Source organism: Apteryx rowi, unplaced genomic scaffold (genome assembly GCF_003343035.1).
Source record: "Apteryx rowi isolate R43461 unplaced genomic scaffold, aptRow1 scaffold_1402, whole genome shotgun sequence".
NCBI classification, from domain to species: domain Eukaryota; kingdom Metazoa; phylum Chordata; class Aves; order Apterygiformes; family Apterygidae; genus Apteryx; species Apteryx rowi.
Genome location: NW_020447645.1, coordinates 45,585 through 59,100, shown reverse-complemented (window position 1 = coordinate 59,100; position 13,516 = coordinate 45,585). Strand labels below are relative to the sequence as shown.

At 63.0% G+C, this 13,516-nt stretch overlaps 1 protein-coding gene across 4 annotated transcripts; it reads right to left on the bottom strand.

The window, feature by feature from the left end:
* Positions 1–736: 736 nt before the first annotated feature.
* RAVER1 (ribonucleoprotein, PTB binding 1) lies at positions 737–13,295 on the bottom strand. Of its 4 annotated transcripts, none has more exons than XM_026057837.1 (15): positions 13,068–13,295; positions 9,731–9,797; positions 8,077–8,546; positions 7,601–7,792; positions 6,655–6,784; positions 6,462–6,562; positions 5,766–5,852; positions 4,374–4,485; positions 3,719–3,978; positions 3,418–3,511; positions 2,978–3,111; positions 2,734–2,814; positions 2,449–2,583; positions 2,206–2,289; positions 737–2,120 (listed from the first exon to the last, which is right to left on the bottom strand). In XM_026057837.1, the coding sequence occupies exons 1-15, from the start codon at positions 13,278–13,280 to the stop codon at positions 1,974–1,976; spliced, it is 2,307 nt and encodes a 768-aa protein (XP_025913622.1). In that variant the 5' UTR covers positions 13,281–13,295; the 3' UTR covers positions 737–1,973. The 4 variants fall into 4 exon arrangements, with proteins under 4 accessions (XP_025913622.1, XP_025913623.1, XP_025913624.1 ...); XM_026057838.1 differs by having other exon boundaries at positions 5,766–5,849; XM_026057839.1 differs by lacking the exon at positions 5,766–5,852.
* Between the last annotated feature and the right edge of the window lie 221 nt (positions 13,296–13,516).

The following is a 13,516-nucleotide window of genomic DNA, read 5'->3' as shown; positions in this document are numbered from 1 at the left end:
GCCGTCACGTGAGCGCCGCGCCGTCACGTGAGCGCCGCGCCGGGCGGCCGGGACGGAGGGGGCGTGGCCGGGACGGAGGGGGCGTGGCCGGGACGGAGGGGGCGTGGCCGGAGCGAGCCCCTGCTACTCCCCCGGGTCCCGCCGCCTGCCGCCTCCCAGCTCCCCCCCCCCAATTACGGCTGTAATTAAACCTCCCCGTTAACCCTCCCAGCGGCCTGGGGGCACCCAGGACCCCTCACAGAGGGGGGACACAGGGTTCCCCGCACCCCGGGGCCCCTTCCTGGGCATGGGGGGGGGGAAAGGGCACACAGGGGTCCCCCCAGCTTAGGGGGACAGGGGCCCCCAGGGGGTCCTGGAGCGCCAAGCCCTCAAGGCTGCAGCCTGTTTCGTGGTTGCGCTTCGTGTCCGCTGTGTCGCAGGAGAGACGGGCGAAGCCTCAGGGGCCGGAGCCGCCGCCTCCGCCTGCCTGCCGGGAGATAAGGCCGCGAGCCTTCGCGCCGTGGTGTGGGACGGCGATAGGGTGCTGCAGAGCTGCTCCGGGAGCCGGCCGCGCTCCCGGGGGACGCGGAGCCTGCAGGACTTCTGTCCCCGCAGCGCTGCCCCTGCTCTGGGGCTGTTTGGAAGACAAACGCGGGAGGCAGGAGCGCGCGAGCTTGCTGGGAGCACCGAGCGGAGCGGGAGGGTGCAACAGCAGCCCCTCTGCAGCGCGTACAAAGAAAGGGGAGAGGAGATGATGCCCAATATAAATATAGCTTTACTTTAGGAAGGCAGAGTGTCCAGCTGGAGGGGGGCATCGCGCCCACGACAGCCACAGCAAAAACAGACAGTCTCGACAGTAAAAACATGGCAGCAACTATAAAACCAAGGCGACCCGCCGAGAGGAGAAAGGGAATACGAAGCAGAACCGCAACTCCCGCCCGGGGAAGGCGGCGGAGGGGGCCCCGGGGCCGGGCGCCCGCTCACCGCCCCGGCCAGCACCTGAGGGCCGGGGTGGGAATCCGCTCCGGGTCTCGGCCCAGGGTGCGATGCAGCCATCTCCACGCAAAGGCTGTGAGAAAGTCCGAGAAAACGTCCCTCCCTCCAGAAGGGAAACCTCTGGAGCAAGAAACGTGGGCCCAGGATGAAGAAATTTGTAAAATCAGTTACCCTGTGTCCCTCTCAAGAGACCAGGGTCCCTGTTCCTAGCTAGTTTAAAAAGCAAATAAAAAAATAAAATAAAACAAAAACAAGCATGAAATGAAAAAGGCAACTTACAAGATTTCATTACCAAAAAAAGTGTAAAATCTCAGAGTCTTAATTCTTAAAAAAAAAAACAAAACAAAACAAAAAACCAACACACACGCACACAACTGAAATGTATAGGAAGAGTCGGGGGCCAAGATGCCCAGCTCAGCCCTGGCCTCTGCAGATCCCCGTGCCCAGGCGGCCGCAGGGCGGAGGGGACGGGGGAGCGCACTTACATTCCTCACCGGAAGCAGCAGGTTAAGGCAGGGAGCACGCGGTTTTCCTTGGCCCTGCGGAGCCCCTGGCGCGGGACCGAGCGCCCCAGGAAAGGCGGCTCCCGGGTGCTGCTCTCGGAGCACGGCGCTCCCCCCGGAGAGGCACGGCAATGCCGGGCGCCGGCGGGACCTTCGGAAGGATCCACCTACCCAGCTGGAGCAGACGGATCCCCGGAAGGGAGGGGAAGGTACGCGGAGGACACTGGTGCAGAGCAGAGCTGCCTCGCGGAGCGTCCCTCGGAGGCAGGGATGTCCGCTCYGGAAAGAGCCACGGGGTAGAAGATGCCCGTCCTCTGGTGGGAAGCGTTGGGTTAAACCTCTGCTCCACCACTTGCCGAGGGCAGCCAAGTCTTTCATAGCACACTTTTAAAACCTCAAAAAAAAAAAAATCAAAGGACTAACATTAAAAAAAAAAAGTTTGTACAAGATTTACACATTGGATGAGGGAGATCTAGTGCTTCGGCAAGGAGGGGGCTAAAATATCCTCTTCCGCTTCAGGTAGGAGTCTGCGTAGTGCCCGCCGAGGCCCTGCGAGTGCTGCCCGACGTAGCAGCCCTCGGGGCTGGGCTCCGGGGAGGGCAGCAGGTGGGAGAAGGCCCGCTTCTGGCCGCCGACGGGGGTCTGGAAGAGAGAGACGCGGCGGTCAGCCCAGGAGGAGTGGCACAGGGACGCCGGCGAGCTCGGGGGCGGCGTGCTCCGCTCTGACCTTGGAATGGGAGCTGTGCGAGTGGCTGTTTGGTCCTAAGCCCAGGATACTGTCTCCAGAGCCCACCGGTGGCATCCCAACGGCCTGGAAGAGGAGGGAAGGGCACCGGTTAGCAGCACGGGCCTGGCCAGGGCGATTACCCCACCAGGCTGCTCCCAGCGGCCAGAGCGGAGTATTTCCAGGCCCGCAGGACGCCGGTGGGAAGATCCCTCGCGGCCGCTGGAGACTGAAGCGGCAGCCCACCTTGTTCAGGTGACTCTGCTTAAGCCCCGCTTGAAGGCCACTGGTGAAGTACGAACTGGGAGATCCTGAGTAGAAGGGCGGCAGCGGGGGCCCCAAGGCGCCTCGCTCGAACCCCGGTGATGCTGCTGCTGAGATCTGGAAGAGAAACGGCTCCACGTTACAAGCGAGGACAAACACGGACCCTAGAGACAGGGCCGGCACCAGCATCGGCGTCTCGCTAGCTTCCCCACCCTTCCCTGGGCTCCTCTCTGCCGGTTAGATCCCCTTAATGCTCAGGAGGTTTACCTTGTGCCTGCTGTGCCCAAAGCCACCCAGGATGGGCCCGGCGTGGTCTCTCGTCTGGGGATAAATTCGGGATCCCAAGTCCTTCCGGGAGAGGAGACAGACAGATGTTAGAGGAGCCGGGCGCTGCAGGCAGGGAGGGCCATCTCTTGGCTACGCAAGGAGGGAGCAGCCAGGCCCCAGCTCCGAGAGCAGGAGGATCCTTCCCACCAGACCTCCAGAGCCAGGGGGATGGACGGATACCCACCGGCTGGTAGTCAAAGGCATAGCTGTCTCCTGCCAGCCCAGGGGAGGGTAGCAATGGGTCGGACTGTGAAATCCTGGGGTTGGAGACGTTTCCCAGCACTCCAGCCTTCAGATTAAACGCTTTGTTGGCGCCACCTACAAGCAGAGCGTTACCCGTCGGCAGGGAGGCAGGGCGCCAGGCAGGGGTGGAGCTGGCTCCCGTTCAGAGCCGGCTGTGCAGGAGGCAATCTGCCCGGAACAGGCCTGCTCCTCCCTGCCCTTCACCCCCAGGGAGAGGCAGCTCCGCCACGGAAATTCACAGCCCCAAGGATTTCCTGCTCCGCTTGGAGGAGCCATTCCCAGAGGGATGGCTGGAAACAGAGGGAGTGGGACAGCCAACAGTGCTAACGCATCCCTTTCCCCATCGCTCCGGTCACGCACGGCGGCGTCCCCAGCACCCACCTCCCAGGCTGTTTGCCGGAAGGAGACTGTGCAGGTTTAGGTAAGGGTTGAGAGGGATCTTGAAGTCTTTGGGCGGCTCCCCCAGCAGCGAGACCTACGAGGAAAACGGCCAAGGGAATCAGACTGCACCCCAAGAGGCAGGAAGGGAAACCAGCATTAAATTACAGCAGAGGACCGTGACGGTCCGCCGCAGCGCAGAGCCTGGAGGTGCCGCTGACTTAAGGGACGCGCCGAGACACCAGAAGCACCACGGCACGGCAGGGGCAGGACGGGCCGGCTGCCGACAGAGCCGATCTCTTACCCCGGATGCGGGAGGCCCGTTCTCGCTCTGCTTTGGTTTCTGGAGGCCGCTGATGACGGATCCCAGAATGGAGGTGGTGAGGCCCTGCAGGGCAGGCGGCGTTACCGTCGGAGGGGGCAGCTGGGGCACCTGCGCGCCCATCACAGAGCTCTCGCGATCGACCCCCACGGGTCCCAGGAAAGGCGCCAGGGGCACGTTTCCAGAAGGCAAAATAGGTGACTTCACGTGCCCCTGTGCCATGTCGCCGGCCAAGGGGCCGCCTGGGGAGAGAAGAACAGCGATGGCACCGCTTCGCGGGCGCCGGCACCCGGCTCTGTCTGGGCTTTCAGCCTTTCTCCCCCTCTCCTCCAGGCCACACGAGCTGCCTTCCCCAGAGAGCGGCTACGGCCTCATCTAGCGCCGGCATCCACCGCTCGTGCTCCATCAAGCCAGACAAACCCAAGTCCAGCTACCTCCACTCCTCCCACCCACCTCGGGGGGTCCCTGGGGCTTTCCCACCCCCACGGCACAGGGACCGCCGGGTCTAGGGCCTCAAAGCCGCACCAAGCCCGGCGATCCCCGCTCGCGCCCCTTCTCCGTGCTCGAGGGGAAGGGGAAGCGACACCTGGCTCGCAGCAGGGGCCGCAGGTCCGGCGCCTCGGAGCCGAGCCGTTACCTGAGGGAAGCTCCGGCAGGAGCTGGCCGGCAGGCTGGGCTGGGGCGCTCGCCAAGCCCAGGGCGCCGTGCGTCAGGGAGCTCAGAGGAGAGTCGCCCAGGATCCCGGGCTTCTGCGAACAACAGCGGGAGATCAGCCCCGGGCGCGGCGCCGGGGCTGCACGCCGGGGACGGAGCCGAGCCATGGGAGCGCTGCAGGAAGCCGGCCCGTCTGCGGCACGAGGCACACTTAGAGCGGAGCGTGGGACCCTAAGCTACGGAGGCATCGGAACGGCTCGAGGCCGCAGGCAGCAGCTGGCCGCCTGGTTAGGAAGCGCCTCACAGTCCGACAGCTCAAACAGCTTCCCCTTCCGGACCCCGCTGCCGTGCCGAGGGCTGGAGCGGGGAGCGAAGGCCCTCCCGAGACCTGGGCACAGGGCAGCCATGAGGAAGGGGGTTCCACACGTTGCTGGACAGTGCAAGCGCATCGCCCAGTCGCTCTGCAGGAAGGAGGCAGCAGAAATTGCAGCGCTTGTAGGAACCAGCCAGCTGCTCAGGGGAGCGGACGAAACCTGGCAGCGAGCGCTCAGCTCAGCAGGCAGCACGCAGACGCGCAGGACTCGAGATCACGACCGTTAGCTAAAGCTCAGCACGCACACACTGCACGGCTCAACTGCTCCGGCAAAGCACAAAGAGGAACACGCCACAGCCACCACTTGTCTCTCTATTGACGCATTTGCATTTCAAAGCTCTCCCTGGAGGGCCCAACAGGGAGACGGGCTACAATTTCATGGTTCCTTAAGCAGCAAATACAGAGAAGAGCATCAGGGAGCTACTTCCCAGTTCAGCACCTGCTTTTCTTCAAACCGGGCCGTTGAGAGCCGGAACAAAGGTCCCCATCCACCCGCCCTGGGTGGGAATTGCCTGCTGACCTGGTAAGCTCAGAGCGAGTCCAAGAGAGACACGTGCTCACCTCTCCTCACACCCCCAGCGCCGCCCCGACGCCTCTGCGGCCCAAGCCAAGCGAAGGGAGCAGCTGGTCCGAGGCTCCTGAGCGGAGGCGGAGGCCAGACGGGCTGCCCAGCCGGACCCCCGCGCCCCTCGGAGAGGAGCCGGCCAAGCTGCGACTGCCCACGGGCCCTTGCCGAGCTCCCCAACAGGCTCGGAGCTGCGTGCTCCAAGGCGAAGAGGAACACGCTGGAGCAGCGGCTTGCTTCTCCCCCGCCAGCCAGGGCTGGAGACCGCTCCGGCGTACCAGAGGGGTCCTCCCGCAGGGCTTCCCTCTCCCGGGCCCGGCCGTGGTCGCTGCCTAGTCCTAAAGGAGGATCTAGGCCAGGCGCTGGGGGAGTCCTGGCGCTGCCCCTCCGCACCACGCACACGGCACAGCACGCGCAGGCTGCCTCCTACCGCTCACATGGAATACGGCTTGGTTTTCCTTGTTCTGCAGCAGCTGTGTCCAGACCTGGTTCTGCAGTAACAGGGAGTTCCCAAGCAATGCCTTCTGGGGCAGAAAGCACAGCGAGAAAGACCAGAAAGACAGAGGTCACTCAGAGGAGGGAGGTGAAAAACCAGGCGCGCTGTGGTTCGAAATGAAGCAAGAGATGCAGGGACAGCAAGAAGCAAACCAGGCGGATTTCTAAAGTGGTGAGGAGTTCTGACTCCTTTCTCTGCTTGAGTGTCTGGCAACTGGGGAGAAGCAACCAAGACATTCAGAAGACACCACTGAGGTGCACGAGCCTGACTGGAGATACTGGGCAAGGCGGACATCGGGGGTGCTCACGTCGACCATGCAAAATGGCCACACTAATGTGGAAATCAGCAACCAGTAAAAGTCTGGCAGTGGCACGAGTCTGTCCTGCAGAAAGGCACAGCTAAAATACCTAAAAAGGTGCACGTACACAAAACAAGACGACCGCCTCGTCATTAAACAGCGAGGTTTGAGACACCTCTGTACACCTGCCGCCCCAGAGGTACGAGCAGATTCACTTCACCTCACAGGGGCGACACGGCCGGGAGYGCAGCGGGTTCGGGAGCGCTCTGTCACTACAGCGGCGGACGTCTCGTGGCCCCAGAGCCAAGGGGAGCGCGCAGCAGCGAAAGCGCCGCTTACCTGCTGAGCCTGGGTTTGGTTCTGCAGCGCCAGCTGGAGGAGAGCTGTGGAGAGGGCTGGGTTGGTCACGAGCGGCACGGAGGGAGCAGCACCAAGGATCCCTGGAGAGAAGAGAAGCGCGATGAACCGCCTGCCGCAGCGCGGACACCCACCGCCTTTGCTCTTCGCCCGGGAGCCAGGCACGCAGCCTCACCCTGTTTTCCTCCAACAGCTCCATGAAGCAGGGGGTTGAGCAGCAGCTGGAGTGAAGCAGGATTTCCCAGACTGTTGAGAATCTGGAGGATATTTGGTTCGGGCAGGAGCCCTTTCCCACGATTCAGCGCCTTAAAAAAAAAAGCAGCAAGTCAAGAGCAGACACCTGGTTTCGAGGCTTCCACCACAAGAGGCCACGGAGAACCTGCCGACTTCACCCTGCGCTCTCGGCGAGATCGCACCCAAGTGTTTTGTTGGAGAGCAGGGAGGGAGGGAATCGCTGACCCAAAGCAAAGCCGAGGCCCTTGCATCCCTGAGGTCCCTGAAAGCCCTGCAGCAGCCATACAGTCAGCTGTCGCTATCGGCCGTCTACACCTTGGGGTGTGCAGGATGTGTAAGGCTCAAAGTGCACATGGAGGGAAAACAGACCCTTCCAGAGGTTCTGCCTTCGCAAACTGACGCTCGAAGGGGCAAACCAACAAGCGCGGCACGTGACAGGCAAGGCTCTCTACGCAGAACAGCCGCTCAGTTTCTGCGGCAACAAACATTTTGCCGTGAATTCTGCTCCTGTGCACAGGAACCGCCACCTTAGCAACAGGAGAATTTGTGCCCTGCTTCCTTCAACCAGATCCTGAATCTGGGAGCACTAGCGCGCCGGGGTTTCCGTGCCGGCTAGCCCCTGCAGCGTGCAGTAGATGCCCAGAAGCAGGAGCTACAGGCAACAGAAGGAAGCGTCGTAGGTGATCCAAAGGGAAGTCTGCTCGGATTGGGCATGCTGCCAGCGAGCCGAACTACAACAGCCTGTTCTGGGCTGGATACCCAACCCCGGGAAGGTTCAAGGAGCGGCCGCTGCGACCTGTCACGGATGACAGCAGGCTGAGCAGGGGAGAGGGCACGAGGAGGAGCTAACCAGGGTTTGCTCCAAGAGCCGTACGCGCAAGCCTTACTGTTGCCTGCGCAGCGATCAGCGCRGCCAACATGCTGCGCCCAGGAGGGCCGGGGGCGCAGAAGGAGACTCGGACGTGGTTCCCGGCGAGCGGCAAACCATCTGTAGCCTGCTGGACCATCTCCGCCACCTCTGCTGACTCATACTCCAGGACCGCGAAGCCTTTCAGCTGGCCATCCTGACCGTACGCCAGCTACACAAAAACAAAGCCGGGAAGAGGAGGCTTAGCACAACGGGAAGGGAGCGCAYGGACTGCCAACACGCAAAGGCCGCAAAGCCGGAGAGGTCCTCGCGTGCTGCTCCGAGCCAGCAGGACCCCGGGGCTCAGCGCTCTCCGGGCTGTYGGCCTTCCCAGCACAGGGTCAACCCGGGCGTCAGCGTGAAGCGCAAAGCACCTGGATCTCAGCAGAGAGGATGAGAAGCGCTCGCGGAGACTGCGCCCCAGGGAAAGCGCCGCCTCCCCCGTCCGGCACTCACCTGACAAAACGTCGGCGCACAGGCCGCGGAGAAGACCTGCCTCAGCTCCTCGAGGTCCGTGTAGTTATGGGGCAGCTTATCCACGCACAAGCACTTGGAATGGATGAGGTCTAACGTCAGCTGGTTGACATCCGTCCAGTGGACGTACAGAGTCCGTGTGCCTAGCTGCTTGCCCAGGAGGTCAGATTTTGCTCTGGCCGCAGAATCCTTCTTCATGTATTCCACAAAGCCGTAGCCTTTGGAGTGTCCCGTCTTCTCGCTGTAAACGAGGAAGCAGCGCTCCAGGTTCCCAAAGGGCCGGACCAGCTCCTCAAACTGCTGCTGCGTGTAGAGCTGCGGGAGGTTGGCGATACACAGCAGCGCATCCGTGGGCTGCAGCTGCACCGAGATCTCCTTGTCCCGGAGTTTGCTCAGGTGGAATTTCTTGATGGCAGACTCCGCCTGCTCCCCGTTGAGCAGGGTGACAAACGCTGCAAGAACAGACGAGCCCAGAGCAAAGCGTTAAACCGGGAAACGCAGCGAGATGCCGCCGCACGTCTCCGCAAGGCCGCTCGCACTCGGATCCACGCTCTCAGTCTCGTTTTGCCCGCGGATGCAAAGCCACCAGCCCAGCCGTGGGGACCGGCGAGCGGGGTCGATGCGCAGAGCGCTAAGCTCCAGCTAACTGGGGGTAACCTGCCCCTCCGGCCTCCCCGCAACACTGGCACGCTCTGTTAGTGCCCAAAGCCCAGACAACGTTTCATGCACTCATGCTTCTCTCGGACAAGGCAGGAGCCTGACCCTAAGCACTGTTTAAGCCACCGAGGTCTCTGCTAGTGCTGGCTGGTTAAATCAGACGTGACAACTCTCAGACTTGGAGAACTTGTAAAGCGAAGACTCATGCAACGTGTCGGATGGCCCTTTCCTGGTATTGCATGCTCCTGAGCCTCCGGGGAAACGACGGGGCCTGGGACGGTGCCTCCGGCGACACCTGCCACAGAACGGCCACCGGCAGCCTCGGTCCTTCGTCCCAACCGCCCGCCCCTCACGCATCCGGCCGGCCGGCCGAGCRCCCAGCATGACAGCAACCTCATGCAACTCCAGAAGCTTTTCCTGTCCACGAGAACCTTCGAGTGCGAGAGGCTGGCGGAGCGCTCGCGGGAGCGCAGCCCTGAGGGGCCACCAGGAGAGTGCCAGGGACTCGGCCGAGAACCCTCGGTTCAGCAGTGAACAGGAAAAGCGTCCCTGCGGTTTCATAAAGCAATGCAATCCCATGCTGCACGTACAAAGTCTCCCGGGGCTCTAAGCCCCACAGCTTCTAATTTTCCGACTGACGACACTAGCCACCTCACAAATAGGATCCAATGTGCACAACTGAAGAAAAGACCATACACAAGGCACAGTAAGAGCGGGACATTTATACAGAACAAGATCAGAGCGCTAGGTGCTCGGGTACGCGCTCGAGGTAAGACCGCGGCTCCTGGAAGTGCGGGCCCGGCCTTCCCCGAGGAAACGAGGAAGCGAAAGAGCCGCCGGGAGATGCAGCGGGGTGCGGAGGGCCGGCTCACCCGCACGGCGCCCCGTGGGGGCCGAGTCCCGGGGGCTCCCGGCTACGGCCTTCGCGCAGAGCTCCCCGTCACGGGAGACGCCCGCTCCGCAAGAGCAGCTTACTCACCAGTCCCTTTGTATTTGTCCACAAAGCAGTATTTAAGTTCGTAGTCGCTCAGCAGATCGTGAACTTCCTGTATAAACAGAGTTTAAAAAAAAAAAAAGAAAGTCAGCTACCAGGGAGAACGAAGCGGCAGCAGGACCCTCCGCATCCAGCCCCCTCCCAGGGAAAGTGCAAACCCAGCCCAGGCGCAGACCCGCGTTTCAGCTTGCGGCGCTGCAGAGACTCGCTGCCACCCAGCGACACCTCGTTGCTCCACGCGGGGTGGAGAAATCCCGCTCCGGTGAGCGCTTCTGAGCCCTCATCCCGCAGGGAAGAGCTGCCGGGATCGCCGACAAGAAGCCACGGCCGGTTCCTTCCCCCCTGCGCAGCAGGGAGCAAGCTGGTCCCAGCCGGCCGCAGCGCTGGCTGGGAGGGAGGCGGCCCCTGCCAAGGCAGCAGGGCCGCCGCGGGCTGAGCAAACACAGCCCAGCGGAGCTGCTCCGGGGCTGGGCGAGGCGGGTCCGGGCTTCGCAGGAAAGCAGAGGCTCAGGCAGGGCTCGCGGCTGCCTGAACTGGAAACCGCCTGGCGCGTGGAGTTTATCCCTCGTAAAAATCACCCGGGACACAGGGGTTCTTGCAAGGTACCCCAGAGGCGCGCTTTCACCGCTCTGCTCCCAAACGCGCTGGAAGAAAGCCAAGCACGCCTGTTCCAAAATCAGCACGCAACCCCAACCACCTCCTGGTCCTAATCACACTTGGAGATTAACACCACACCGCACGCTAAAAAACCGCCTTTCAAATCAATGTTTCCCCGCATCTTCAGAGCGCCCACAGGCAACTCCCCGAAGGGAGCAGCGTCACCTCAGCCGTCCCCACTTTAACGCCCCGAGGGCCTTTAGCRCTGCCTAGGCCCGTCAGCCGGAAGGCTCCGACGCTATAAACCGCTTATTCCCCAACGAGGACGCGGCAAGGGCTGGGCAGCGCGCCGCACCGCCGCCGCAGGCAGCATCTTCGAACCGGTCCTTCAGCACGCCGGCAGCGCTGCAGCCCGAGGCCTTGCTCAAGACTTTGTCCTCATCTAAGTGCTGTAAAATGATTTACGGGCCTCGAGCCTCTCAGCCGCTGCCAGCAGACAATTAACTCCATTTTATGGAGGGGAAAAAAAAGAAAAGAAACAGGCGCAGACAGGGAAATTACTTCAGCACTGAGTTCACAGGAAACGGCGCAGCACAAAGCAGAATCCAAAAATCCAGACGCCAGGTCCCTACTCCAGCCGCGGTGCCGCGTCCCTCGGAGAAACACCGCGGGGAGAGTGGAAGCAGAGCCGTGCCTGGACTGCGGCACCCCGCAGCCGCGAGCGAAGCGCTGGAGATGCCCCAGAAATGGGGTTCACGAGGACTTCCGCAAAGCCCCGCTGCCCTCCCGAACCTCATCCAAGCTCCCGCACACGGAGCCCACCGGGAGCACAAGCCACACTGGAAAAAGCGAGCAAAGTCTGCTACAAGAGATGGGCGCTCCAACCACTGAGGGATAAATGCAAACATTCACCATGTTTTTAACAGCTCAGATCAAGCTCAGTAAGATTTCTGACTGCAAAACGGGTTCTTTGGTTGGCCCGTGAGCTTTCGCTAGTGAAAGGAGCGGCTTGCTGTGACTTTCAAGGTTCGTTTGAAGAAGATGCTCAGGACACATTAAACAGGGCTGGTTGCTTCCCGGAGGCCTGCTCAGAACCAGATGATCCTATTCAAGCGCTAACGGGAACCTGTTCCTCCCTCAGGAGCTTTGGGAGCCAGGAGAGGACCAAGCCGTGGTGCAGCAGAGACAGACTTCCCGCATGGTAACGCGCCCAGCGCTCCCCAGGAGCAACCTCAAATCCGGATTCAAAGATCCCGACTAGTAAGTTGGATATAAAGGACGCCAAAGCAGTCAGCACAGTACAAGAGAGAGAACAAGACTTTCTACTCCGCTATTCGCAGCGGGACACAGCGGGAAGGGCTCCGGGAAAGGACGGGTGACCGGAGGGAGAGAAGCCGCGCTGCAGAAGAGCCGGACGCAGGGGGAGGCAGCTCGCACGCCCACGCTGCGGGGGCGTCTCCAGCCCCCCACTCTTCCGTCCAACTTCAGTAACGGCTGTAACCTCCCCAGCACTGGGAATATTAAACATTTCGGAGCTGTGTCGACGCTCCGCTCATTCCAGCGGGCGCTGGCTGAGCCGCTGCAAGGAGGAAGAGCGAGGCTGAAGGGGAGCGGCAGGGCACTTGGCACGTGAGAAAAGGTCAGCAGGCATTTGTGAAGGCTGCAAATCTCGGCTTTCCCGGGCGTGGGAAGGACCAGGGCTCAAATCTCAGCCAAGGAACAGCCATCGGAGAGGCAAACGGAGCAGCACGCTATCACTGGACGTAAACAGACCACGCAGCTGCAAGGTTACATCACCCAGCGCCGGCACGGAAGGAAAAGGAAACGGCCTCATCGCCAGAGGGTTAAACCAACAGAGCCGGGGACACGGCAGCTCGGAGCCGGCGGCCAGGGCAGAGTTCAAAGAGCTCCGCAGGATCACCGGAGACCCGGACGCTGGATCCGCTGCTGCTACGGGACTGCAGCCCTGCCCCGGCTGACGGCTTCCAGACCCGCCTCCCGCACGCATGTCTCGCCCAGAGAGCCACGACTGCCCCGTCCTGCTCCCCCCCGCTGCTTCTGTGTCCCCCCCCCCAAACCTGCCCCCCACCCACAACCTCCAACCCCCATTCCCGTGGCCCCCATGGGCCCTCCCCAGTCCTAGAGGACCCTCACAAGGCCTCACCCCTCCCCATGGCCCCCAAAAGGCCTCAACCCTCCCCTCAGTCCCCAGCTGAGCTCCCAGCCCCACTGACCCTCCTCAGGCCCATGCTTAGCCCCACCGGCTCCCCAACTTAGGTCCAGGTCCCAACCCCTCTCTCAGCCCCAGCCCCATAGACTCCCCTCCCACCTCAGCTGCAGGCCTGGCCCCACGGACCCTCCCTCAGCCCCAGCCCCATAGACCCCCCCCTCTGGCTGCCTCAGCCCCAGGTCCCAGCCTCACAGATCCCCCCCCCCTTCAGGCTCAGCCCCAGCCCCATGGACCCCCTTCCCACCTCAGCACCAGGCCCAGCCCCACAGAACCCCCTTAGACTCAGCCCCACACCTGACCCCGACCCTGGCCCCAGTCTCATGGGCCCCCCCTCAGCCTCAGCCCTCGCCCCAGCCCCACTGAACCTCCCTCCCGCCTCAGCTCCAGCTCCAGCCCCGGCCCCACGGACCCCCCTCATCTCCAGCCCCAGGCTCCGGCCCCCCTCAGGTTCAAGTTCAGGCCCCCCCCACCCCGGTGCCCGGCCCCGGCCCGCACCTGGTTGCTCACGTCGGCCGGCAGCCCGCGGATCAGGACCTTGCGGCGGTTGCGGAACTGCCGGGCGCTGCGCTCCAGGCGGCTCCGCACCTCGGCCGGGTCGAGCGCCGGCAGCTCCTCCTCGGGGGCGCGGCCCAGGCCCAGGCTCGGCCCCGGCAGCTCCGGGCTCGGCACCACCACGGCGCCCGCCGCCGACACCGCCGCCGCCGCCATCTTGGGCACCCGCCGCCTCCTGGGACCATCGAGAGGCAGGCGGCGGAGAGAGAGGCGCCAACACGCCGCCGCCCGATTGGCCCGCCGCGGCCGCGCCCACGCGGCAGCACCCGGGGCACTCATTGGACAGAGCGAAAAAAACAATCCGCCAGCACCGGCGCCGACCATTGGGCAGAGCGAGCCCACCGGCCCCTCATTAGCATTTCGCCTCCTGATTGGCCAGAACAGGACGAGCC